The sequence below is a fragment of the Bufo bufo genome, chromosome 5 (assembly GCF_905171765.1).
Source record: "Bufo bufo chromosome 5, aBufBuf1.1, whole genome shotgun sequence".
NCBI classification, from domain to species: Eukaryota; Metazoa; Chordata; class Amphibia; order Anura; family Bufonidae; genus Bufo; species Bufo bufo.
The window spans coordinates 251,117,794-251,145,299 of record NC_053393.1 but is presented as its reverse complement, the minus strand read 5'-3'; the positions used below and the strand labels follow the sequence as shown (position 1 = coordinate 251,145,299).

The window sequence follows — 27,506 nt, the reverse complement described above, 5'->3', positions numbered from 1 at the left end:
ATAGTAATTGGCGAAACCTAAGAACCGTTGTAAGGCCTTTAAGGATGAAGGTCTTACCCATTCCTTAATTGCTAGTACCTTACCAGGATCCATCTTGAAGGCGTGAGGAGTCAGAACATGCCCTAGAAACAGAATCTCCTGCACACCAAAGACACATTTCTCTTGTTTAGCGGATAGCTGATTCTCCCTCAACACCTCTAATACTTGTCTAACATGAGACACATGGGATTCGAAGTCAGGAGAGAATATCAAAATGTCGTCAAGATAGACAATAACAAATTTACCTAAGAATTCCCTAAGAATGTCATTCATGAAGTTTTGGAACACAGCTGGGGCATTGCTGAGTCCAAAAGGCATCACCTGATATTCAAAGTGTCCTACCGGAGTATTTAACGCCGTCTTCCATTCGTCTCCTTCCTTGATTCGGATTAGATTGTATGCCCCTTTCAGGTCAATTTTGGAAAACCAGGTTGCCCCCAGGACCTGGTTAAATAAATCCGGAATCAATGGGAGGGAGTATCTATTCTGGACAGTGATTTTATTTAATCTCCGGTAATCGATACATGGCCTAAGACCACCATCTTTTTTCTTAACGAAGAAAAACCCCGCCCCCATAGGAGAGACAGAAGGTCTAATATGCCCTTTACCAAGGCTCTCCTTAATATAATCTTCCATGGCCTTGCGTTCGGGCATAGAAAGATTATAAATTCGTCCTTTAGGAAACTTGGCCCCCTCTACTAGCTCTATGGTACAATCATAAGGTCTATGGGGGGGTAGAACCTCTGGGGTTGGTGATGAGAATACATCAGAATATTCTCTAACAACAGAGGGTAAAGTATCAGACTTTACGGAGACCCCAGCCTGTACCACGGACAGGCACGAGTCACACTTAGGCCCCCATCTCACCAACTCCCCATTGGACCAATCTATAGTGGGATTATGTAGTCGGAGCCAAGGCAACCCTAGTACCACCTCAGCAGGTAGGTTCTCCAGGACTAGAAGCGAACATCTCTCTGAGTGGCACACACCCACGGTTAGAGAAATCTCCGAGGTACATAAGCTCACCGTACCACCAATAAGAGGAGTAGCATCAATAGCCATGACATGGATAGGAGTTGGTAAGGCAAACATAGGAATACCCAATCTAACAGCATACTCAGAGTCAATAAAGCTAGCCGCTGAGCCAGAATCAATAAAGGCCTTACCCGCCCATTTATCTACTCCCAGAGAAATCGTAATGGGTACCGAAAGCTTACATTTAGAAAATTCAGGGTGTACCTGGTCTTTAGGTTGCCTTGCCTTAGGAGACTTGACAGAGAGGACCTTCTTAGGACACTGGTTGATCCAATGGTCAGAATCTCCACAGTAAAAGCATTCTCCACGTCTGCGGTGAAGATTCCCTCGGGTCATGCCAACCTGCATGGGTTCCTCGGTGGAGACCTCAGCATTGTCTCTGGGATAGGCCTCTGGCTGGACCACCATCTGGGAAGAGAACTGTTGTTCCTGTCGTCTCTCTCTAACCCGTCGGTCAAGTCGGACAACAAGGGTCATCATCTCCTCTAAGGTCTCTGGAAGTTGATAACTGACCAGAAGATCCTTTAATTTATCAGACAGACCTGACCTGAACTGACTCTTCAGGGCTGGTTCTTTCTATCCTGATGGGACACACCACCTTCTGAATTGGGTGCAATAATCCTCCGCTAGTAAATTGCCCTGAACCAGTGCCTTTAGAGCCGTCTCGGCTACTAGAGCCCTGTCTGGTTCATCATAGAGGGTACCTAGGGCCTGAAAGAACCCCTCCACAGAATATAAACAACTGGCGCCAGCAGGTAAAGAGAACGCCCAGTCCTGGGGATCACCCTGTAATCGGGAAATGATAATGCCCACGCGTTGACTCTCGGGGCCAGAGGACACGGGGCGCAAACGGAAGTAAAGTTTGCAACTCTCCTTAAAAGAGAGAAACTTCTTCCGGTCTCCAGAAAAGGTTTCTGGGAGCTTAATCTGGGGCTCAAAATGCGGACTGGAGGCCTGAGGAGTGGAAGAGCCTTGCCCTAACTCAAAAGAGCTGAGTTTTTCCCCTAACTCCTGCACCATCTGCGTCAGATTAGAGACATAGTCAGTCAGGGTCACCAGAGGATTCATAATACAGTGGTTATTGGGCCTGTTAATCTGTAACGGTCGCGTACACACACACACAGGGGGGGGGGAAGTGACCACTGTGCTCCACCCTTACCCCTGGCCCTGCCTACTTGCCTCGCGAGTCCTAATGACAGGGGACAACTGGACGGCAATCCCTAACTTGGAGTAAGTGCAGGGATGACAGACAGACAAACAACAGGACGTGAACGGACCGAGTCAATACCAGGAAAGCTGCAAAGTACAAATGGAGCAAGCAGAGAATTGTCAGGAGAAGCCGGGGTCATAAATACCAGGAGAGCAGAGAAGTACAAGAGGAGTCCCAAGAGAGTAGTCAGGTGGGAGCCGAGGTCACAATACCAGGACGAATGCGCAGTACAGGAGGATCAGGCAAAAGGATGGTCAAGGAACAGGATCAGGTAAGTATTCAGCAGTCCAACAAATACCAGGAACCTAGAAATTAACAGGCAACCTGTAGCCAGCAGGCTGCCTGTATTTATAGTGGGGAGTGAGGGTCATGTGACGTGGCCAGCGTCACATGACCGACAGACCAACCAGTCGAGCACCGAGTGATCAGCTCGGCGCTCAAGGCAGACTTAGGAGCAAGGAGCCACCCAGCTAGTAAAGCCGCCCTGGGAATGAGGTCAAACACAGAACCTCATTCCAAAAGCTAAGCAACAGTTCTGCGGGCAATGGGGGACCGAGTGCACCTTCGGAACCCCGTGACAGTCGGCTCCGGCAATGCGCCGAAACGACGTTTAGCTTAAGGCCGGATCCGGATCAATGCCTTTCAATGGGCATTAATTCCGGATCCGGCATTGCGGCAAGTGTTCCGGATTTTTGGCCGGAGCAAAAAGCGCAGCATGCTGCAGTATTTTCTCCGGCCAAAAAACGTTCCGTTCCGGAACTGAAGACATCCTGATGCATCCTGAACGGATTTCACTCCATTCAGAATGCATGGGGATAATCCTGATCAGGATTCTTCCGGCATAGAGCCCCGACGACGGAACTCTATGCCGGAAGAAAAGAACGCAGGTGTGAAAGAGCCCTAAGACTACAGTGATACCAAATATTTATAGTTTTGTTGTTTTTATTTTCAGTACTGCACAATATCACATCTCTTGAGAAAAGTTTTTATTTCTTTTTCTGCCAATAAAGCCATGAACAGTGAGGTCCATAAATATTGGAACACCAATACAATTCTAAAAATGTGGGCTCTATACACCACCACAATGGATTTGAAATGAAATGAACAAGATGTGCTTTAACTGCAGACTGTCATCTTTAATTTGAGGGTATTTACATCCAAATCAGGTGAACGGTGTAGGAATTACAACAGATTGCATATGTGCCTCCCACATGTTAATGGACCAAAAGTAATGGGACAATTGGCTTCTCAGCTGCTCCATGGCCAGGTGTGTGTTATTCCCTCGTTATCCCAATTACAATGAGCAGATAAAAGGTCCAGAGTTCATTTCAAGTGTGCTATTTGCATTTGGAATCTGTTGCTGTCAACTCTCAAGATGAGATCCAAAGAGCTGTCACTATCAGTAAAGCAAGCCATCATTGGGCTGAAAAAACAAAACAAACCCATCAGAGAGATAGCAAAAACATTAGGCGTGGCCAAAACAACTGTTTGGAAGGTTCTTAAAAAGAAGGAACGCACCGCTGAGCTCAGCAACACCAAAAGACCCTGAAGACCACGGAAAACAACTGTGGTGGATGACCAAAGAATTCTTTCCCTGGTGAAGAAAACACCCTTCACAACAGTTGGCCAGATCAAGAACACTCTCCAGGAGGTAGGTGTATGTGTGTCAAAGTCAACAATCAAGAGAAGACTTCACCAGAGTGAATATAGAGGGTTCCCCCCAAGATGTAAACCATTGGTGAGCCTCAAAAACAGGAAGGCCAGATTGGAGTTTGCCAAACGACATCTAAAAAAGCCTTCACAGTTCTGAAACAACATCTTATGGACAGATGAGACCAAGATCAACTTGTACCAGAGTGATGGGAAGAGAAGAGTATGGAGAAGGAAAGGAACTGCTCATGATCCTAAGCATACCACCTCATCAGTGAAGCATGGTGGTGGTAGTGTCATGGCGTGGGCATGTATGGCTGCAATGGAACTGGTTCTCTTGTATTTATTGATGTGACTGCTGACAAAAACAGCAGGATGAATTCTGAAGTGTTTCGGGCAATATTATCTGCTCATATTCAGCCAAATGCTTCAGAACTCATTGGACGGCGCTTCACAGTGCAGATGGACAATGAGCCAAAGCATACTGCAAAGCAACCAAAAAGTTTTTTTAAGGGAAAGAAGTTGAATGTTATGCAATGGCCAAGTCAGTCACCTGACCTGAATCCGATTGAGCATGCATTTCACTTGATGGAGACAAAACTGAAGAGAAAATGCCCCAAGAACAAGCAGGAACTGAAGATAGTTGCAGTAGAGGCCTGGCAGAGCATCACCAGGGATGAAACCCAGCGTCTGGTGATGTCTATGCGTTCCAGACTTCAGGCTGTAATTGACCGCAAAAGATTTGCAACCAAGTATTAAAAAGTGAAAGTTTAATTTATAATTATTATTATGTCCCATTACTTATGGTCCCTTAACAAGTGGGAGGCACATATGCAAACCTCTGTGATTCCTACACCGTTCACCTGATTTGGATGTAAATACCCTCAAATTAAAGCTGACAGTCTGCAGTTAAAGCACATCTTGTTTGTTTCATTTCAAATCCATTGTGGTTGTATATAGAGCCAAAAATTTTAGAATTGTGTCGATGTCCCAATATTTATGGACCTGACTGTATGGGCTTGTATTTTGTGGACTGAGACGTAGTTTTCATTGGTATCATTTTGGAGTTGATTAACACTTTATTATTATTTGGGGTGGTGCAGGGGAATGGGGAAAAAAAAGTAATTCCATTGTTAATTTGTGCTTTTTTTATGTTGTCATTTTAAATAAATTTATATAAAAATGCCTCACCACTCAAACAATTCGGGTAATTTATCATGAGGAGAATATTTGAAGTCAGTTTTGCTTTAGTCTGTATTGGCGTACTTTATGCTACATTTATCAAATGTTGCATGTTGTTTGACCTTAAACCTAACACTGTCTAGAAAAGCTCCTACAGTTTTCTTATTCCACACTCCTACTGGAGTTAAATTATGACTTTTAAAAAAAGTCTCAGTGATTAATCCGGATTGAAGGTCATTAACATGTCTAACCAAACCCACTTTCCACTCATATTTCACAACTGGAGTAAGTGGTGTAAAAATGCAAAAAGTCACCAAATTTTTTTGCAAGTGAGCACAAAAAGTAGCAAAAGCCCTATTTTGCGTCTTTGACAAACCAAAATTCTAGAATGAAGTTATCAGGAGCTCTTCTTGTATTGCTGTGCAGGGTCAGTCTGGGAGCATTGCTGTGCTGACCAGACAAGCCTTAGCTGCTGGACCTGTCAGTATGACTGGAAACCGAGACAATTTGGGTCCAATCATAGAGTGAGTTTAACCCTTTAAGGACTGAACCTATTTTCATTTTTTATTTTTCCTCGCCACATTACAATAGTCATAACTTTTTTATTTTTCAATTTACAAAGCCATATGAGGGCTTATTATTTGCGGGACAAGATGCGTTTTTTTTTAGAAGCACCATTTAATTTACCATGGAAAACGAGAAAGAAATTCTTTGTGGGGGTAAAATTGAAAAACAAAAACACAATTCTGCCAAGGTTTTTGGGGTTTTGACATTATGGCGTTCCTTGTGCGCTAAGAATGACTACGTCCTTATTCTGCGGCTCAATATGATAACAGCGATGCCAAATTTGTATAGTTTTTATTTTCTTTTATTATTTAAAAATATATAAAAACCTGTAAAAAATAAATAAATATTGCATCACCATTTACTGACCATCAATTTCCTCTTTATCAAATAAATGGCTCGTCTATCAGATTAGTGCACAAGTTGTCGCTCTGGACTGGTGCCTTCTCAATCTTTCCCAATACCTAGTCTGCCCAGATCACCTCTTAGTTGAGATGTGAGGTACCATTTTGTCTGTCGGAAAGGTGACATCAGTTCCTCTATTTCTGAATCAGACCGAACTGCAATTATAAACTGTTTCCATTTTTTCATGAACCTGCCTATGGTGTTTTCCTTATGTCTCTTAATCTCCAACCTTTCCATGTAAAGCACATGTTTCATTGTGTCTATGACCTCCTCCCATTCGGGTGTCTCCGTTTGTAGCCACTTCCTCAAGATTGATTTCTTGACAGACATAAGCAAGATATGAATACCTCCGTCTGACACTCCTATCCCCTGATCATCTAATTGATCTTTGGGGATGTATTGAAAGATACACTGTTGTGGATTGACAACTACTTCGACCCCCCATACCTGACGCACAAATTCTGCTGCTTTTGACCAAAGAGACTGTAGTCGCGGGCAGGTTAGGAGACTATGGGTCAGACCAGCTTTGGACAAGGTACATTTGGCTAAGATAATGGGCTGGGGCATCCCTATAAGACAAGTTGAAAGCGTAGGTGGCCGTATGGAGTATACATAGTTGGGTCTCCCTCCACTGCTTGTTTTGGATGGCTTTTCTGACGAATTCAAGACCGTCTCTTTTTCGTTATGTTCTGGTCACCCAGCTCTCTCTCCCAGACTTGAAAAGCTCTCTCCACCAATCCTATCATTTGTGTATTATGAATCTTAAAGTATAATTCTGACAGGGATATCGGTGCCGTTTCTCCCCCCAAAAGTGCCTCAAACCATAACAGCTTGTCCACCTCTCCCAGTTTAGTTGCCTGTGAGTTGCAATAAGATTTTACCTGATGGTGCGAGAGAAAATGAGAATTCGTCAGTTGATATTTGGTTTTTAAATCTTCCCAAGGAAGTAAGGCCTGACCTGATGAATCTAAAATATAGCGTAATCGATGTATCCCCTTGTGTCTCCATATTTTAAACATCTTATTGTCCCTACCCTGGGGGAATGCCGGCAATGTGCACAGGGGCATTTGCAGTGACACATAGAATGGGAGTCTATATATTTTCCTTGTAGCTTTCCATGCCATCATCGTGTCTCTCAATAGTATGCTATGTTTAATTCGGGGAGGGATGTCCCGTAACCTCAAGTGAAGAAGCGCTCCCAGGTGCCATGGATGTGCCAATTCCCTCTCTAATGTTGATGCCGAGAAGTGAGAGGATCCCCATATCCAGTCCCTCACATGGCGGAATAGGGCCGCTAAATTATAGTGCCTAATGTTTGGCAGCTGAAGCCCTCCCTCCCACTTCAGCATTGTGAGTTTGCTGTATGCTATCCGGGGTCTTTTGTGCTTCCAAAGAAAAGCCGTGAAAGCTGACTGCAACCTCATAATGTCTGTGTGTTTCAATAATAGGGGGATAGTCTGCAGAGGGTACAATAGTCGTGAGAAGCAAGCCATTTTGATTAAATGAGCCCTACCGCTCAAGGATAGTGGGAGGTCCCTCCATTTGGTCAAGTCCTGTACTATCCTTTGTATCAAAGGTGCATAATTCAGGGAATAAAGTTTCCCCGAATCCCGCCCCACCTTAATTCCCAGGTATGTCATGTAGTCCTTTCGGACCTCCACACCATTATGGTGTGATGTGTTAGATGGTGTGCGGGTTAGAAAAAGAAGTTGGCTTTTGGACACATTTATTTTGTATCACGTGACTGAGCCATATTGTGCCAAGGAGCCTAAAATTCCCTGAAGCTGGGTGTCCGGGGAATCAATGAACAACAGTAAGTCGTCCACGAAACATGTAAGTTTTACCTCCTCCTGGCCTATTTTGATTCCCCGGAACAGGTTAGTCTCTTTGAGAAAGAGCACCAATGGCTCTATTGCTAAGTTAAAAAGTAGGGGGGGATAGAGGGCATCCCTGCCGTGTCTCCTTCTCTAGGCGGATTGTATTTGAAAGAAAACCTGGAATGGACACTTTTGCTTGGGGCTGGGAGTACAAGGCACTTATGCAGTTCCGAAATTCTCCTGTTAGGCCTATAATGTCTAGAACTTTTGCAAGCCATTCCCAACTCACATTGTCAAAAGCCTTTTCGGCATCCACTGCCAAAAGAGCCGGATTTCCCATTGCTGATTGCCCCCTCAGGCTGTCCTGCACTGCTAGAACCCTTCTTATATTAGTGACGGCGGACCTGCCTTTCATAAAGCCTACCTGATGATCCCCGATTATTGCCGGTAACACTGAGGCCAGCCTGGTGGCTAGGAGCTTTGCTAGTAATTTAATGTCCTGATTAATTAGCGATATGGTCTTATAAGAGCCTGGGTGTGTCAAGTCCCTACCAGGTTTGGGTATGACCTTATTATAATCCAGGTGTCCCGACGTTGGCAGGTTACCACCCTCTAGTATATTATTGAATAAAGGGACAAGTGTCAGAGTTATTTCATCTCGCAGAATTTTGTAAAATCCTGCCGAGAAACCATCGGCTCCTGGGGCTTTACCGTTTGGGAGGGATTTTATCGTCGTTTCTAGCTCCTCTTCCGATATTTCCTTATTGAGTAATGTCCTAGCTTCGTCAGTCAACGTTGGTAACTGAATTTGATCCAGGAGGTCGTCGGCCTTACCTTCCATCGAAAGCATCTCGCGAGTATAAGGTCTGGAAATAGTCTCCCAAGATCCCCGCTATGTTCTTCGGTTGGGTACAGAGCTTCCCTTTATTGTCTTTCAGGGGTTGGTTATGGGTTTGTGGAGCAAAAGGTTTGATTCAATTTGAAAGTAGCTTGCCTGCTTTATTGCCGTGTTGGAATAAATCTGCCCGTTTGCGATCTTCGTGCCATTTGGCTATCTTCTCTAAACTGTAATCAAAGGAGTGTTTGGCCGTTACCCAAAATGTTTTATTTTGTTCTGAGGGATGGTCTAGGAAGGCCGTGTATGCCTCTCGGAGGCTTTTAGTGGCTTTGTCAAATTTTATTTTAGCTTCCTTCTTTTTACCCACGGTGTATGACATGACACGTCCTCTCAGTACTGCCTTAGTCGCGTCCCATAGCAGGGCGTATTGAGGGGCATGCTCCCTGTTGTCCTGGAGATATTCCCACCACCACCCCTTAAGTCTGTTAGTGAAGTCTTCATCTAATAGGAGGTGCTGGGGGAGTCTCCATATATAATCCGGTCCACGTGGCACCTCGTCAACCAGACGTAACAGAACCGGAGCATGGTCGGAAATGACCATGTCTGATATCGCCACCTTCTGGACTTTTAATAGCATGTTTAGGGAGATCAATATATAATCTATTTGCAACCAGGACATTTGTGAGTGTGAGTAGTGCGTATACTCCCTTTCCATCGGATGTCGATGTCTCCAGACATCCACCAAACTCATGTCCTGCAGTAGCGGTAGGAGAGTGGAAGACTCACACCCCTTTGGAGCCCCTCGCGTGGTACTCTGGCATCTTGTAATAGCTTGGGTTGGACGGCACTCCTCTGGTGTCGTTTGGTACGGTGCTCAATGGTAATTGAGGTAATACAGTGAAAGGAAACCACGGCACTCGTTTAGGTAGTTTTGAAAATTTATATTTTCATTTCATTTCATTATTCATTTCATCATTTATCATATCATGTTTGTCAGCATCCAGGAATGAAATATGCACAAACTGGCCAACGTTTCGGTCCTAATATGGGACCTTGGTCACGGCCTGGAGTAAGGTAAATACAAAGCAATACATTAGGGTATTTTTACATGATAAATAGATGCATGGTCAATTCATAATATTTACAACAAAATAATGTCCAGTGTCTAATGTACAGAGACACAGAGGGTAGGTACAACATTGTGAGGCGAAGCAATTTCCATTAGAGAAATATATAGACCTACATAGCTATAAGTCTCAGTAGATGACAAAATAGAAAACAGTAGAAAAAAGCAGAATAATCTGTAGTAGCTGGGCAGTCGATAAGCTTGGTTCAGAGTTAGCAAATGCAGTCAAATGCAGAGAGGTGCAGGTCAATAGAGCGTCTCAAGGGTAATGTGGCCTGTGGAGTGTGACACAGATTATAGCATATATCGGTAACTGCATGATGGGTAATGATGAAGATAGGTATATAGAGACAAAGGTAAATATACAGTATGTAAGGGTCAGCAGAGTCGTAGCCCAATCATCTATAGAGATCTGTCTAACGGTGCCAGTTATAAAGAGAACATCAAAGCTGCAGGTAGAACGGCGGTGTGCGGGTACTTAGAAGGGTTTCATAATTACCTTAGTCGTATCTTGCATGTTGCCTGTGGGATGCGCTAGCTTGCACATTCCTGGATGCTGACAAACATGATATGATAAATGATGAAATGAATAATGAAATGAAATGAAAATATAAATTTTCAAAACTACCTAAACGAGTGCCGTGGTTTCCTTTCACTGTATTACCTCAATTACCATTGAGCACCGTACCAAACGACACCAGAGGAGTGCCGTCCAACCCAAGCTATTACAAGATTATATGAATTTTGTGACTGAGCACCCTCCAAATGTCTTCAACCACCTTCTCGTACGATAACGCAATCGCAGAGGAGATCGTTTCCCGGGTGAACGCTTCTAGCAATTTCCTACACGTTTCACATAGTGAATTAAAATCACGTGACTGGGAACGCGAATCTAAAAAACTACTTTCCGCTGAACTACACTGCACAACATTGGCAGAGTACCACAGGCAAAAGAAAATCCCAAGGGGCCTACGAGTCCATCTCCGCCCGACTCTCTTCCCTTCAAACACTGAATACTGCGCAAAATTCGAGTCCATCATTAACAAATGTTCTTTGGACATCATTGTTCTAAGCATAGAATTTCTACAGCAATCAATTAAAGAATCACAAGAAAAACTAACAGCTATTGAAACTCAACTGGTCTCTACAATCTCATCCGATGAGTGGTCCGAGCTCAAGAAGAAGACTGACAACATTTTAGAAGAACACCGGAAATTCCTAGAAAATACCAAGCGTAATAAATTTATCCGTGACTCTGAGGATTACCATCTACAAAAGATCTACCGTTGGCAATGGCAAAGTACCTCCAAGGGCTCCGACTACTCCTCCTTCCTAGGATACGCATCCTCTTCTTCAGGAAGCGACAGACAAACCAACTACCGCAATCAACGTTATTTTCACAAACGAGGATACCGACCCGGGAGAAGAAGACCCGCCGCATACGCAGAGGACGAGGTTCCCACCGACCGCAATCAGACGGGCATCCAGACTCGCTCACAGGTAGGAACATGATTGTGAACATTTCCTCACGCACATTATCCCCTGCTGAACTCAACACACTCTCAAAAAGTTTATCCTTTTGCCCCTATGGTAACCTACGCCGCTTCACACTTGAACAGGAACTGCAAAGATTTTACAGGTCTATACGACTCAAGGCACATTTCTCTACACAGTTACCAGTACCGTCACCGGCTCCAATACCTACTACCACCTCAGAACTTTCCCTTAAATCTTTAAACCTTAGCAATAAAAGTAAATTCATGCCCCCTAAATACTATCACGCTGCAGAAACATTTATTAATCTGGTACAGAATGAGATTAACAAGAACATAAATGACCTTAAAACAGGTGCTATACATACTCCCCAAAATTTGAAAAGTGAGGAACATATGGCACTTAGATTTCTCCAAGATGACAAATCAATAACCATCAAACCAGCAGACAAAGGGGGAGCCATTGTGGTAATGGACACCACAGCCTACATAGCCGAAATTCGACGGCAATTGGCAGATGTCTCCACTTACAAAAAGGTGACACTTAACCCCCTCTTCCGCATCAAAAAAGAAATCGGTAGCTTCCTTGATCACCACCTCCAGATAGGCACCATTGACAAGGCCACTTACACGTTCCTCACCAACGAAAATCCAGTCACCCCAGTTTTCTACACACTACCCAAAATACACAAGAACTTATCCAACCCACCAGGTAGACCCATCGTAGCCTCCACAGATTCCATACTCTCCCCTCTGTCCATCCTTCTTGAAAAAATTCTGACTCCACTAGTGAAAAAGACACGTTCCTTCCTATTAGATACATCACATTTTCTATCTATCATTCTCAACATTTGCTAACTCTGAACCAAGCTTATCGACTGCCCAGCTACTACAGATTATTCTGCTTTTTTCTACTGTTTTCTATTTTGTCATCTACTGAGACTTATAGCTATGTAGGTCTATATATTTCTCTAATGGAAATTGCTTCGCCTCACAATGTTGTACCTACCCTCTGTGTCTCTGTACATTAGACACTGGACATTATTTTGTTGTAAATATTATGAATTGACCATGCATCTATTTATCATGTAAAAATACCCTAATGTATTGCTTTGTATTTACCTTACTCCAGGCCGTGACCAAGGTCCCATATTAGGACCGAAACGTTGGCCAGTTTGTGCATATTTCATTCCTGGATGCTGACAAACATGATATGATAAATGATGAAATGAATAATGAAATGAAATGAAAATATAAATTTTCAAAACTACCTAAACGAGTGCCGTGGTTTCCTTTCACTGTACTCTGGCATCTGTCTTCCTTTACTCTATGAACTCTATTAAAGTCGCCTGCCACTATTAGAGGTCCTGGGCCCTCTTGCAAAATACTGTAACCCAATTTCTTATAAAACTTGGCTTGACAGGAGTTTGGGGCATACACATTGTAGATCGTTAGGGTACTTCACTGCGACTGTAATGTCAACCTTAGAATCCTCCCTTCTACTAGTGTGTCAACTGAGGTTATGGTAGTATTTAGTCATTTGTGGAGAAGCATGAGAACCCCCGCCTTTCTCCCTACCGAAGAAGAGCCAACTACCTTTCCCACCGACAATTTTTTCAATTTCCAAAGATCCGTCTCCTCAAGATGCGTCTCCTGCAGCAGGGCCACATCCACATCCAATTTTTTAAGGTGGCGGAGAATAGAAGTCCGCTTTAATGGGGACCTCAATCCCTTTACATTCCATGTTACTATCCGCGTGATATGGGATAGTGATTTCGATCTAACAGAGACACATCCCGTGGAGACAGAGGCTGTCCCATATTAGGAATCCCTGCTTCACTTGATATTAGTTTGCTGAGCGAACCAAAGGATCTTGGAATGATCAGAAGCACCCGCCCCCCCTCCCTCCCCTCTCTCATACGAACCCCACCCGTTACCCTCCAATGCAACGTTATAACAAAACATTTTGACTTCTCTTTTTTCACTACATCTGCATAGCCGTTGCTACTATCTGGCTTGCTAGACAACATAACCCCGAGCATGTGCCCACTTCACCCTTTGCAAAAAAATCTCAGCTCACCTTTAGCCTCCCTACCCATCTAACCATCCCCAATGTATCACTAGCCTAGCGGCTCTAAAAATGTTCTGTGTAGCATTACTCTCACGTGTCCCGAAAAAGAAGAAGGCCAAAAGCCGCTTCGTCATCCCCAGGAAGGATCCTGGTTCCGAGATGAAAAAGTCTCCTGGCTTCCAGAAACTCCAGTTTCTCGCGGAGATCCTCTTCGAGGAGGTCTGCCTTCTCTTCGTCCCCGACCTGTTCCTTGAAACCTCCCAGATGGTCTGGAGCGCGCGTTGCCGGTGTCATCTTCGACCCACAGTTCTTCTTGCACCTCTTTCAGTGTCTGGAAAGTCAGGACGGTACCATCCTCTCGAAACACTCTTAGCAGTGCAGGATACTGGAGCGAAAACTTGACTTTTTTCTTTGCTAGGGTGGAGCAAATATCTGAAAAAGCTCTCCTGCGCCTAGCCACCTCTGCCGAATAGTACCCAAAGAGCAGGAGTTGAGGGGAGCGAGGATCTCCTCTTTTGCCGCGTAATTCAGGTATCGCGCTATCGAGTTTCTAGGCCTCAACGTGGGAGTTGAATTTGCCCGCCTCTTGGCTTTGTGCCCTTTGGGGGCCCAGTCTGTGCGCCCTCTCCACCGTAAATACGCCCTGCAGGCCCAGTGCCTGCGGTATTTCAATGGCGCATATCTGAGAGAGTTGATTTGGCGGAATGGACTCCGGCAGCCCCACTATCCATAACTTAATATTTTGTTCTACAATTCTGTATGACAGCTTGTTTTTTGCTGGACAAAGTGTAGTTTTTATTGGTACCATTTTTTGCCAACATACAACTTCTTAATCACTGTTATTCAACTTTTTTGGGGGGGACAAGGTGACAAAAAAATGGTGAATCTCATGATTTTGTTTTTTTTTCCATTATGGCGTTCACCGTGCAGGAAAAGTTTTTGATGTCGCGATACCGGATATGATTTAAACTTTTAATATTTTTATGATTTTTTTTTTCACCACAGCAGCCCACTTTATACAATTCCTGGCACATAATGCCGTACATATGCCATACATGGTCGGCATATGTATTAAGGGGTTAAATCATTTGGTCCCAATCATCAGTGTCTGGTATTTTGTTTGTCTAGGCTCTGTACTGCGTGAATACTATTGCTTTCTCTGGTTTTGATTAGTAACTTGTTTTTGGATTATCCTTTGCTGCTGATTTTGCTCATATCGACCCTCCTGGCATTGACTCTGGCTTGTACCTGGATTTCCTTTAGTTTGCTGACCCTGACCCTGCCTGCTGACACTTCTTTTACTTAACTAGTTATTCTGAGAGTTCTGCTATCAGTGTGCCTGCACCAGTAATCTGGTTCCGCAGATGTATCCTGGGTCCTTAGCAGCACGTCCATCCTGCCTCGCGACGGGCTCTGTTGAACACCTAAGGGGTAGCCTTAGTTTCATACTACCTGGAGAGATTTCAGAAGGTTGATAGCAGGTTTTGGGCACACTAGTCTGGACGGTGACTGCAGTTTCCCTAACTAAATAGATGCTTTTGAATTATCACTCAATATGCCCACCATATAAAAGTTCTTAATATCCATAGTTCAACATTTTTCTATTCTGACATCCACATATATTACAATATATCTTTTCCAAATTTCCCTAACAACATGTTATCTATATTATACAGGTTGTTACAAATTAGTTGATAGTATACATGTGTATGTGTTTGTTTGTTTTTTACCAATTATATAATAAAACGATGGAAATCGTTATTAAAGCTTACTTAACCTTTTGACACAATTTGCATTAATCAATAGTACAGAGTGTGTACATGAAAAATAACACTATTTCTTGCCATTAAATGACTTGTACCCGGCATTTGTTTGTAGTTTTCCTATCTGTATGCTATATCTATAGTTTGCAGTTCTCCCAAAGCTGGTGGGCACAGACAAGCTCCCATCCAGCTCACAGAAAAAGTAGAGGAGAATCTGCTTCCTAAAATGTTATCACTCAGGCATTATAGAGAAGTACTGTTCTGTACTGATGTAAATAAAGCACTTGGGCTAAGAGAGAAACTGTCTATTTAGCCTGTGCAGTCTATCTGGCTCTTCTGTCTCACTCAGCTCACTTCTCCCCCTCTACTCTGCATAGACTTGCACTATTGTGTAATCAAATACTTCTTTGAGCTGGTTTATTTCCAGATGGATTCAGGAGAAATTTCAGAGAAAAAGTGTTCAGGAAGCGGAGAGGGGAGGAAAAGAGCTGCTAACAGGAGAGTAAGACATTTTCTCTGATAGGATATATTACATAGATTTATGCAAAGTGGTATGAAAAGTTAGTGACCATTTAATGATTTTTTTTTTTTTGTCTCACTAAGGGACCTAACAAATCAGTCATTCAATTGCTTTTATGATGCATTGTATACCAGTGCATTATAGTCTATCAATATAAGGTTGACAGGTTGTCTGTTAGGGTGAGCCTGCGGTACACAGTCATGGCAGGCCATGGTGCCCAACAAAGCCCTCCAGGCTGCCACAGTAATGTATTAGCATCCTGCCATTGCATTTCTGGTTGCTAATGGGTACAAAAGGAGCCCCCTCCCTTAACTAATTGCCTGGATTCCGCTGTTGCTATTGACTGCTGCATCTAGTGATTTAAAAAGCTGGAATCAGAATTATCTCTGATACTGGACGTTACAGTGGGAATCCAGTAGATAGTAGTTACAGTGCGAACCCAGCTTCAATGCGTGTGTGCTGTTATTCTGATCCAATATTAGCCCTGCCTGCAGCAGTGAGGCTTATATCGATTTCACAATTCTGATAGAATCTGAATTGACATTCACTGAAATGGCATTTAATCAAATGAATTTGATTAATTGCCCAGCCCTACAGTAAGCCAAATCCCCTCTATATGGATAGAGTTAAAGAGTACATTTTTCAGTTTTTTTCATAACTCAGTAGTATAAGTGAAGATGATACAGTGCATTCAGAAAGTCTTCAGACCCTTTCACTTTTTCACATTTTGTTATTTTGCATCCTTGTACTAAAATTAAAAAAATCTAAAGTTTTGCCCCATCAATACCCCATAATCAGAAATGAAAACTGAATTTTAGAAATGTTTGCAAATTTATTAAAAAAGAAAAACTAAAATTTTGTATGGACATAAGTATTCAGATCCTTTGCTATGATGCTTGAAATCTAGCTCTGGGAGCCTCCCATTTCTCTTGATATTTGAGATGTTTCTACAGCTTGATTGGACCTGTTCTAAATTAAATTGATTGAACATGATTTGGAAAGACACACCCCTGTCCATATAAGGTCTCACAGTTGACAATGCACATTAGAGCAAAAATCAAGCCATGACATGGAAAGAACTGCCTGTAGGGCTCAGAGACAGGATTGTGTGGAGGCACCAATCTGGAGAAGGGTACACATTTTTTTGCTTCAGTGAAAGTTCCCAAAAGTACAGTGGCCTCCTTAATTACTAAATGGAAGACATTTGGAAATATCCAGGATTCTTCCTAGAGCTGGCGGCCCCACTAAACTAAGTAATCTGTGGAGAAGGGCCTTGGTAAGAGAGGTGACCAAAAACCCAATGGTCATTGTGGCAGAGCTCCAAATAACCTGTGTGTGGAAGGTCAACCATCACTGCAGGTTTTTTGGTAGAGTGGCCAGAAAGAAGCCTATAATCAGTAAAAGACACACAAAAACCCTCCTGGAGTTTGCAAAAAGCAGAGATTGAATTTTTTTGCCTAAATTCTAAGCGTCATGTCTGGAGGAAACCAGGCACTGCTCATCACTCGACCAATACTGGTGAAGCATGGTGATGGCAGCATAATGCTGTGGCTGGGACAGGGAAACTGGTCAGGGTTCAAGGAAAGCTGAATAGAGCAAAGTACAAAGATATTCTGATCAGAGTGTTCTGGACCTCAGATTGGGTTCACTGTCCAACAAGAAAAGCACACAGACAAGAAAACACAGGAAAGGCTTAGGAACAACTCTGTGAATGTCCTTAAGTGCCCAACCAGAGCCCTGACTTAAACCAACTATAACATTTCTGGAGAGACCTCAAAATGGCTATCCACCGATGGTCCCAATGCAACCTGTCAGGTCTTGAGAGGCTCTGCAGAGAAAAATGGTAGAACATCTCCAAATACAGGTGTGCAAACCTTGTGGCATCATACCCAAGAAGACTGGAGGCAGCCAAAAGTGGTTAAGCTAAATACTGAATACTTATGTCAATGCAAGATTTTAGTTTATCTGACATTGAGACAACCCATTTAATAACATGTAAACTGTGTCTCCTGTTTTTAGTTTTTTTAACTAGAAATAGTACATAATAAAATCTGAATGTTTACAGACCCTGACTATAAACATGCCAGTGGATGATATTTTGCATCTATTTCATGTAAGCTTTTCATTTATTGCAGAGTTTTCATGCGACTTATCGATGATTTCTTGCTGGTAACACCTCACTTAGAACAAGCAAAACGATTTTTAAGGTAAATCTTTTTAGTAAATAATGCTAAATTATCATTGCCGCTCTTAAGCTAATCATTTGGTCGTGAGCAACCAAGACCTCATTATGGACAACCCTTAAGGAAAAAGACTGTGTAACAGCAGGAAAAGAGAATGTGTAATAGCATGGAAGTTTACCAATTTTAATGCATTGGAATACTCCCACATTGTTACACATTGTTTTCTTGCTTTGTTGGAGACGCTGCAGATCTGAGGGCACTCTGCAGCATGGTTTTTAGGACTGCCCAATAATTGCCCCTTTTTGGAAAGAAGTCAATTTTGTACAACAGGTGCTATATGCACGTCGTCCTCTGGATGGAAATACCTGCTGAATGTCCCTTAACACCGTACCCAAAGCTCCGGGCAGACTGCTCCTCCATTTGACAATGGCAGCAAAATTTGTCACTGCATCGTCCTGGACTCAACATGATGCCCCCTCCTTGAGAGATCTCGCACACTTGATGTTGATTTCTTATATTGATGGAGTGCTTCCCTCATCTACTATTTGTTTCCCTCGTGTTTCTAATATTTATTGCCTTTGTTTTTACTGTCTGTTCCAATTGCATATCATTCACTTAATGTCTAATGTTACTACATAACTGATATTAGGAATTTTTCTAGTTCAGCTTAATAGAACCTATTTTAAATTGTTTCAGATATTACCCCTCACATCTCTGCTTGTTATTTGGTTTTTGCAATAACTATGATTTGCATGTGGTCATGGTATGATTGTTTTTCTATTCCTGTATTGGAAAAAAAATGGTTATTTAAATTACAGTTTAATAAAAAGTAACATTTTCATTATGTTCACTAATACCAAATAAATTCTTTTAAAGCATGGTTTGTGTTTCTGTTAATTGTACTAATGTTCTGCTCTGATCCTTTCTTAAGAACTCTGGCAGAAGGGCTTCCTGATTATGGCTGCTCAATAAGCCTCGACAAGACTGTCGTGAATTTCCCTATTGATGACATTTCAGAGTGCTCAACAGTAGAGCAGTTACCAGGCCACTCCTTGTTGCGTTGGTGCGGTCTTCTGCTTGACACTAAAACTTTGGAAGTTTTCTGTGATTACTCTAGGTAAAATTTAATGATGTTGCCCCGTTTTATACATTGAAAGTCTTGTTCCAAGTTTGCTTTATCAGATGCAATTATTCTAAGTGAGTTTATGTTCTTTTATTCCTGTCTAAATTTACACTGTCTAAATATTAGATGGGATTAGTAACTGCCCCAGTGAGCTTAAAGGGGTTGTCTCAGTTCAGCAACTGGCATTTATCATGTAGAGAAAGTTAATATAAGGCACATACTAATGTATTGTGATTGTCCATATTGCTTCCTTTGACAGCTTGATTCATTTTTCCACCACATTGTACACTGCTTGTATTCAGGCTTTACGACCACCCTGCAAATCCAGCAGCAATGGCCGTGCTTGACACTATAAAAAAAATCTCCAGTCTATGTGCACCCCTGCAGTCCAGGCCACCAGAGAGGCTGTCGCCTTTTTCCTATAGTGAGCAAGTATGGCCACCGCTGTGTGATTGCAGGGTGGTCATCACCCCTGGATACGAGCAGTGAATAATGCAATGGAAAAATTAATCCAGCCAGCAAAGGAAGCAACAATACATTAGTAAGTGCCTTGTATTAACTTTCTCTACATGATAAATGTCATTTGCTGAAGTGCGACAACCCTTATAAAGCTCTGGATGCATCTGTACCATGTAAAGTCACTGCACAGAATGTGATCGCAACTTATACTTATATGACAGATTCACTTTAATGATATGTAAAAGAAAAGAGTATGGTGTTCCGTGGTGCACACTATGTTTCTAAAGGATTGTGCATGCACTATGTAATCTTTTTATGATATTGCATAGTGCACGCACAATCCTGCCGTAGGCTTGATATTTAAATAATCCTGTTTCCACCGCTGCTTGGCCCATTCCCTGGGGTTGTATTAAGTTACAATCTAAAGAATGGTCAAGGACAGTTTCAACACAAGTAGAAGTACACAGGAAGTTACATGAAGATGATGGTTAAGGTCTTTTATTAAATACCTTGCATTACATAGCCAAACTGCTGTCTTTTTCCGGTAGAAATAGTCAAGATAAAAAATTGAGTTTTAAATACATGTTTGGGCAGGAACACATCAAGATACTAATAGGAAGAAGGTAAAAATGAAACTTATATCTAAAAGGCAAGAAGGTCAAACATATGATACCAGCAGTGATGCATAGTAAAGGATCTTAAAGCTTCATCTTAATGAATCTGCTATGGAATTGTGTTGGATTTCTTTTATACTGGTCTCTTTAACCCCTTCATTGTGGTGAGGATATGGAAAAAAGAACGTTATTTAGCAGAATAAGCGGCCATGTGTGATAACACTGTATCTGACCATTGTATGACTTATGTATGACATACAGGCTTGATCTGTTATTCTCAGTTGTTGCTGAGAGGTGGGTAGAGATAAACCGCTATAATGTTTGCCAATTAGTTCAAATGGACAGGAGATTCTGCTCCCTTTTACACTGGCTGATTCAAAGGCAATTATCGGGAACAAACCAAACGTTCCCAGTAATTTCCTGATTGTGGGCAGTGGTGATTTATGTGCAGCAATCGTCCTCGCTGTAGGGGAACAAACGATTGCTATTGTGATTGCTCATCTCTGTACAGTTTACAGAGTACAATCTACTGCTCAGAAACAATTATTTTGGGTGGGGCTGATAACTGCAAGGCGTGCATTTTTCTGTTATAAGATTGATTTGTGAAATTACAGTGACTATTTATTAGTTCTTTAGGGAGGTGATAGATTCCCTTTAAAAATAAAAAAATAAAATGAGAATTAAAGTACAATAACTATATTTGAAGAAGAATATGGGTCCATTGACACGACCATAGGTTGGCATTTGTATATACACTGCTACATTGATTTAACAGTTTATGCCTGCCAGAATGCAGGGAATAAGAGTTATCTAATTTCACTGGTTTTAATGAGGCTCTGTCACCAGAATCAACCCTATACAACCAGGCATATAGCCTGGTAGGGTTGATGAAGCTAAGTAAAACATTACTTTTCTTTGCCGTGTAGGTGCCGACATTCAAACGAAATTAGCGCTTTTATTTTTATGCAAATGAGGCACTGGTGCACCAGGAAGTGGGCTTATGGAGTTTGAGCACTGCTCCAGCGCCGCCGCTGGTGCTCCATAATGACACCTCCATCCTTATAAGTACGCCCCCCCCTTTAGATTGACAGCTCTAGACGTGAGTCTAGTGTTGATCTCTCATGTCTGTGCACTGGTTCCTTTGCATGGAGCGTGCCGAGCATCGAAGATGATTAGTGCAGATGCGCCGGTGACATCACTGAACTCGGAAGTGAAGGTGCCGTCCCCTACATATGCAGTCACCTCTATTTCCAGGTTCAGCAATGTCACCGGCGCATGCACACTAATTATCTTCACTGCTCGGCAAGCAGCAAAAGACATGGTGCACATGAGCCATTCTAGGGAACCAGTGCAAAGGCGTGTAAGAGATCAGCGCTAGACTCACATCTATTACTGTCAATCTAGGGTGGGTCATGTTTATAAGAATGGAGGCATCAGTATGGAGCACCAGGGGCGTCGCTAGAGCAGTGCGTAAGCCGCATAAGCCCGCTTCCTGGTGCTCCAATAGCTCTTTGCATAAAAATAAAAGTGTTAATCTCTCTTGAACGCCAGCACTGACAATCAAAAGAAAGGTAACGATTTACTCAGCTTAATCAATTCTACCAGGCTATATGCCTGGTTGTATAGGGTTATTCCTGATTAGATCACAATGTCTAAAAGTTAAAACCACGCACACCTAAGCCTTGCACACCTTTTCAACTTTTGTCAAGCACAGCTAAAAAAAAAATTTGCACAAATTGTGACTTTTTTAAAGCCAAAAATTCCTGCAAAAGTGTAGTTGTTTTTGTCAAAGCCAAAATAGTTTTCACATGAGGAGCACCTTGTGTGGTCTACGAACTAAACATGATCACTGTGTGAAAAAAACGTAAGCCCATTGTAGAAATGCCTATTCTTGTCTGAAAAACGGACAAGAACAGGACATTCTATATTTTTTTTGCGGGGCCACGGAACGGAGCAATGGATGCGGACAGCACACAGAGTGCTGTAAACATCTTTTGCGGCCCCATTAAAGTGAATGGGTCCGCACCCGAGCCGCCAGAACTCGGATGCGGACGAAAACAATGGCCCTGTGCATGAGGCCTTATTCTTACCTTTTCTCACAGGAGCTAGTTTTCGGTGACAGACAGACTCCCATTGGGGAAGGCAGCAACTTTTTATTACCATTCCTGCCTTATTGATCACTGTATATTTGATGCTCAATTTTTTTATTTATTTTAGTTGCTTATATAGCACTAACATATACCACAGTCTTTTACAGAAATTATCAACACTCTCTGTCCCAGTGGAGCTGACAGTCTAGATGAGGCTGTTATCTCAGTACTCAGTATAATGCCCCCCTCCCCAAAGATCTTAAAAAATATAGAAAGACAAAAACTAAATTAAATGGGTATTCCCATCATAGATAATGGGGGCATATCGCTAGGATATGCCCCCATTGTTTAATAGGTGCGGGTCACACCTCTGGGACCTGCACCTACAACAAGAACGGAGCGGGGAGAGCTGTGGCTGGAGGACCCGTATTTCCCAGGGTCCGTCCACCACAAAGCGCTGCTGCCCGCTGCTCCCATAGAAGTGAATGAGAGCGCACCGCACACGCCCGGCCCCTGCTCCCATTCATTTCTATGGGGAAGACAGAAATAGCCGAGCCAGCTCTTGGCTATTTTCGACGTCCCCATAGAAATGAATGGAGGGCGGCTGCGCATGCGCAGTGCGCCCTGTGTTCATTTCCCCGCTCCGTTCTCATTGTAGGTGCGGGTCCCAGAGGTGGGACCCGCACCTATCAGACAATAGGGGCATATCCTAGCGATATGCCCCATTTTCTGAGATGGTAAAACCCCTTTAAAGAAAAATTTCACAACTAGGACGCAACACAGCTTCTAGCCCTGCCTCGACAACTACAAATTATGTATCTTTTATATAGGAAAGACTGTAATGGAAAGGGGCACTATTTAAATAAAGTATTGTAGTTGCACTTTGTGCTATGAAAAACATAAAAAAGTGAAGAACTAGCATTGTTTCCCTTTTTTTTCTTTTTGCCTATTAAATAAAAGCACAAGGTGCAGAAACACATTGCATCTTTTTCCCATTATATGGGGGTGCATACTATTTAAAGGGGTATTCCCATCACAGACAATGGGGGGATATCGCTAGGGATCTCTCAGACCCGCGCCTACAACAGGAACGGAGAGGGGAGAGCTGTAATTTCCCGGGGTCCGTCCACCACCAAGCGCTGCTCCCATAGAAGTGAATGGGAGCGCATGCGCAGCCACTGCTACTATTCATTTATTTGGGGCAGACGGAAATAGCCAAGTCAGCTCTCGGCCCCATAGAAATGAATGGAGGGCGGCTGTGCATGCGCAGTGCGCCCCCTCCGTTCATTTCCCTGCTTTGTTCTACATTGTAGGTGCGGGTCCCAGTGGTGGGACCCGCACCTATCAGACAATGGGGGCATAGCCTAGCAATAGGCCTCCATTGTCTGTTATGGGAATACCCCTTTAAGGGACTGAAATTCCATAAATAATGTGAAGAAGGCGCACCCTCCATCAGTTCTGCATTTTTTGTTGTGTGATGCTCGCCGACTTCTATAAGCATATGCCGTCGTGTTTTTTCAAAAAAGCAAACCAACATTCAGAAGCAAGGTGGGAGGATTTGCTTTCTTTTCCCACGACTTTACATATATGCTGAGCAACAGAAAGACCTATAACTTGTTTCAATGTTAAGTCACATTATTTGTGTCCACAGCTTTTCCTGTACGTCTGTTCGTTCCAGTCTGTCGTTTTGCCACAGTTCTAAAGCTGGGGAAAATTTGAGACATAAACTGTTGAATGTCCTACAACTGAAATGCCACAGTCTTTTCCTTGACCTTCAGGTACTTTTTATTTCTCTAAATGTCTGGGGGATCAATAAAATTGGTAGATTGTTTTTTTACTGTGCGTTAGAGCATGGAAACATTTTCTTTTGTATCTGTAGGTTAACAGTCTGCGAACTGTGTACATTAATGCCTACAAGATTCTGTTACTTCAGGCATACAGGTATGTAGCAGAGTCTAATAACTATGATAACACAGTATATTTCAAAAACAACTGTGTAACTGGTATTGAAAAGCAATTTATACTGGATTATTGACATTATTACAAAAATAAAATCTAACAGGTTTTCCCAATGCAAACATTCATGGTTTATTGAGTGATCAGTAGACTGCTCCTGCGGTTATAGATCTAGTTCCTCTGCTTCTTTTGGCATATAGGACATGAAGGGGTTCTTCACGGGGAAGGGGGGGGGACATAAATATTACAAATACATTTATTTTTCAAAAAGTGCTCATTTTCTAATAAGGGGTAATCAATATAGTGAATTAAAATGGCTGCCACCTTGTTTTACACAGTAAGAGACCTGTCTTAGAATCTAAATAGTAGGGCACTTGCAACCTGTGTGTGTGGGAAGGGAGACAGTTCTATTATCAGCTGTGAAGAGGGAAGCTGTAATATATCTTCCTGGTAGGGCTGACTGGACAAGAGCAATATGCTCAGTCAGCCTGATAGGATTGTGGAGGCTCAGACCAACCTGCTGCAGCTCAGCAACAGATCGAAGAACAGCACTAAGGAGATTTATCAAAACTGGTGCAAGGGAAAATCGACGTAGTTGCCCATAGCAACCAATCATTTTTCAGAGCTACTTTGGAAAATGAAAGGATCAATCTGATTGGTTGCTATGGGCAACTAAGCCGGTTATCCTTTGCACCAGTTTTGATAAATCTCAGCCTAAATCTCTTTTCGGCTGTTCCTCAATCAGCTATTTGATTCTTCTAAGCTTGGGAATACAAATATTTTAGAATACAGGCTTTATGCATTGTCTGCTTAAAATACTCAATATTGTGGTTATTGTCGTAGGTTCCATGCCTGTGTTATACAGCTTCCATTTGGTCAGAGCATAAAGAATAATCCACAGTTCTTTCTTACTGTAATTTCTGATATGGCACCATGTTTCTACACGATTTTAAAATATAAAAATAAAGGTATGTTATTTCATGAACTGAAAAACACTAACTTTTTCTGTGTGCTTCACATTCTGTCTTATAATTTTATAGTTCCGTACAGTTTCAATTGTTTAACCCCTTCCTGTCAGAGCGATTTTCCGTTTTTGTGTTTTCATTTTTTACTCCCTGCCTTCTTGGAGCCATAACTTCACAAAGCTATATGAAGGCTTGTCCTGTAAAAAACAAGAGATTTTATTAAACTACAGCCCTAAAGTATGTTTAAAGAGGACCTTTCATCAGTTTTGACATAAGCTAATTATGGTATTACCTTGTAGGGCGGCCCCCACTGATGCCATTTGTGTATTATTATTTTTTTTTAACCCCCAACTAAAACTCCCTGGTTCGTCCGCTGTGGCCCCCCCATGATTTGGTGCGCTATATTATAATGAGTATTAAACTTGCAACGGGGAGGAGACACAGTCTCCTCCTCCCTGGCTGTGAGCGCAATCCAATCAGAGCAGACCGCTCACAGCCAGGGAGAAGGAATCTCGCTCCTTCTCCCTGGTTGTGAGCGGTCCGCTCTGATTGGATCGCGCTCACAGCCTGGGAAAAGGAGACGCCCACAGCAGAAGACTGCGTCTCCTCCCCGTTGCTAGTTTAACCACCTCCGGACCGCCTAACGCAGATTCGCGTTCCGGAGGTGGCAGCGCTGCGCACAATCACGCATATACGCGTCATCTCGCGAGACGCGAGATTTCCTGTGAACGCGCGCACACAGGCGCGCGCGCTCACAGGAACGGAAGGTAAGAGAGTTGATCTCCAGCCTGCCAGCGGCGATCGTTCACTGGCAGGCTGGAGATGTGTTTTTTTTAACCCCTAACAGGTATATTAGACGCTGTTTTGATAACAGCGTCTAATATACCTGCTACCTGGTCCTCTGGTGGTCCCCTTTGTTTGGATCGACCACCAGAGGACACAGGTAGCTCAGTAATATGTTGCACCAAGCACCACTACACTACACCCCCCCCTCCCCCTGTCACTTATTCACCCTTGATCACCCCTGATCACCCCATATAGACTCCCTGGTCACCCCCCTGTCATTGATCACCCCCCTGTCATTGATAACCCCCTGTAAGGCTGCATTCAGAGGTCCGTATGAATTTTACGGATCCACTGATCCACTGATAGATGGATCGGATCCGCAAAACACATACGGACTTCTGAATGCAGCCTTACAGGGGAGTGATCAATGACGGAGGTGATCATCCTATATAGACTCCCTGATCACCCCCCTGTCATTGATAACCCCCTGTAAGGCTCCATTCAGAGGTCCGTATGAATTTTACGGATCCACTGATAGATGGATCGGATCCGCAAAACACATACGGACGTCTGAATGCAGCCTTACAGGGGAGTGATCAATGACGGAGGTGATCACCCCATATAGACTCCCTGATCACCCCCCTGTCATTGATAACCCCCTGTAAAGCTCCATTCAGATGTCCGCATGATTTTTACGGATCCACTGATAGATGGATCGGATCCGCAAAACGCATACGGACGTCTGAATGGAGCCTTACAGGGGCATGATCAATGACTGTGGTGATCACCCCATATAGACTCCCTGATCACCCCCCTGTCATTGATTACACCCCTGTCATTGATCAACCCCCTGTAAAGCTCCATTCAGATGTCCGCATGATTTTTACGGATCCACTGATAGATGGATCGGATCCGCAAAACGCATACGGACGTCTGAATGGAGCCTTACAGGGGCATGATCAATGACTGTGGTGATCACCCCATATAGACTCCCTGATCACCCCCCTGTCATTGATTACCCCCCTGTCATTGATCAACCCCCTGTAAAGCTCCATTCAGATGTCCGCATTATTTTTACGGATCCACTGATAGATGGATCGGATCCGCAAAACGCATACGGACGTCTGAATGGAGCCTTACAGGGGCGTGATCAATGACTGTGGTGATCACCCCATATAGACTCCCTGATCACCCCCCTGTCATTGATTACCCCCCTGTCATTGATCACCCCCCTGTAAAGCTCCATTCAGATGTCCGCATGATTTTTACGGATTCACTGATAGATGGATCGGATCCGCAAAACGCATACGGACGTCTGAATGGAGCCTTACAGGGGCGTGATCAATGACTGTGGTGATCACCCCATATAGACTCCCTGATCACCCCCCTGTCATTGATTACCCCCCTGTCATTGATCAACCCCCTGTAAAGCTCCATTCAGATGTCCGCATGATTTTTACGGATCCACTGATAGATGGATCGGATCCGCAAAACGCATACGGACGTCTGAATGGAGCCTTACAGGGGCGTGATCAATGACTGTGGTGATCACCCGATATAGACTCCCTGATCACCCCCCTGTCATTGATTACCCCCCTGTCATTGATCAACCCCCTG

At 43.2% G+C, this 27,506-nt stretch overlaps 1 protein-coding gene across 2 annotated transcripts in view; it reads left to right on the top strand.

The window, feature by feature from the left end:
* TERT (telomerase reverse transcriptase) overlaps positions 1-27,506 on the top strand; it is a 153,529-nt gene that overhangs the window by 108,805 nt on the left and 17,218 nt on the right. For both annotated transcript variants that reach the window (XM_040432958.1, XM_040432957.1), the window contains 5 exons: positions 17,849-17,920; positions 18,828-19,013; positions 23,834-23,960; positions 24,062-24,123; positions 24,982-25,106. In XM_040432958.1, coding sequence (XP_040288892.1) covers positions 17,849-17,920; positions 18,828-19,013; positions 23,834-23,960; positions 24,062-24,123; positions 24,982-25,106 — 572 coding nt within the window. The remainder of the gene's footprint in view (positions 1-17,848; positions 17,921-18,827; positions 19,014-23,833; positions 23,961-24,061; positions 24,124-24,981; positions 25,107-27,506) is intronic.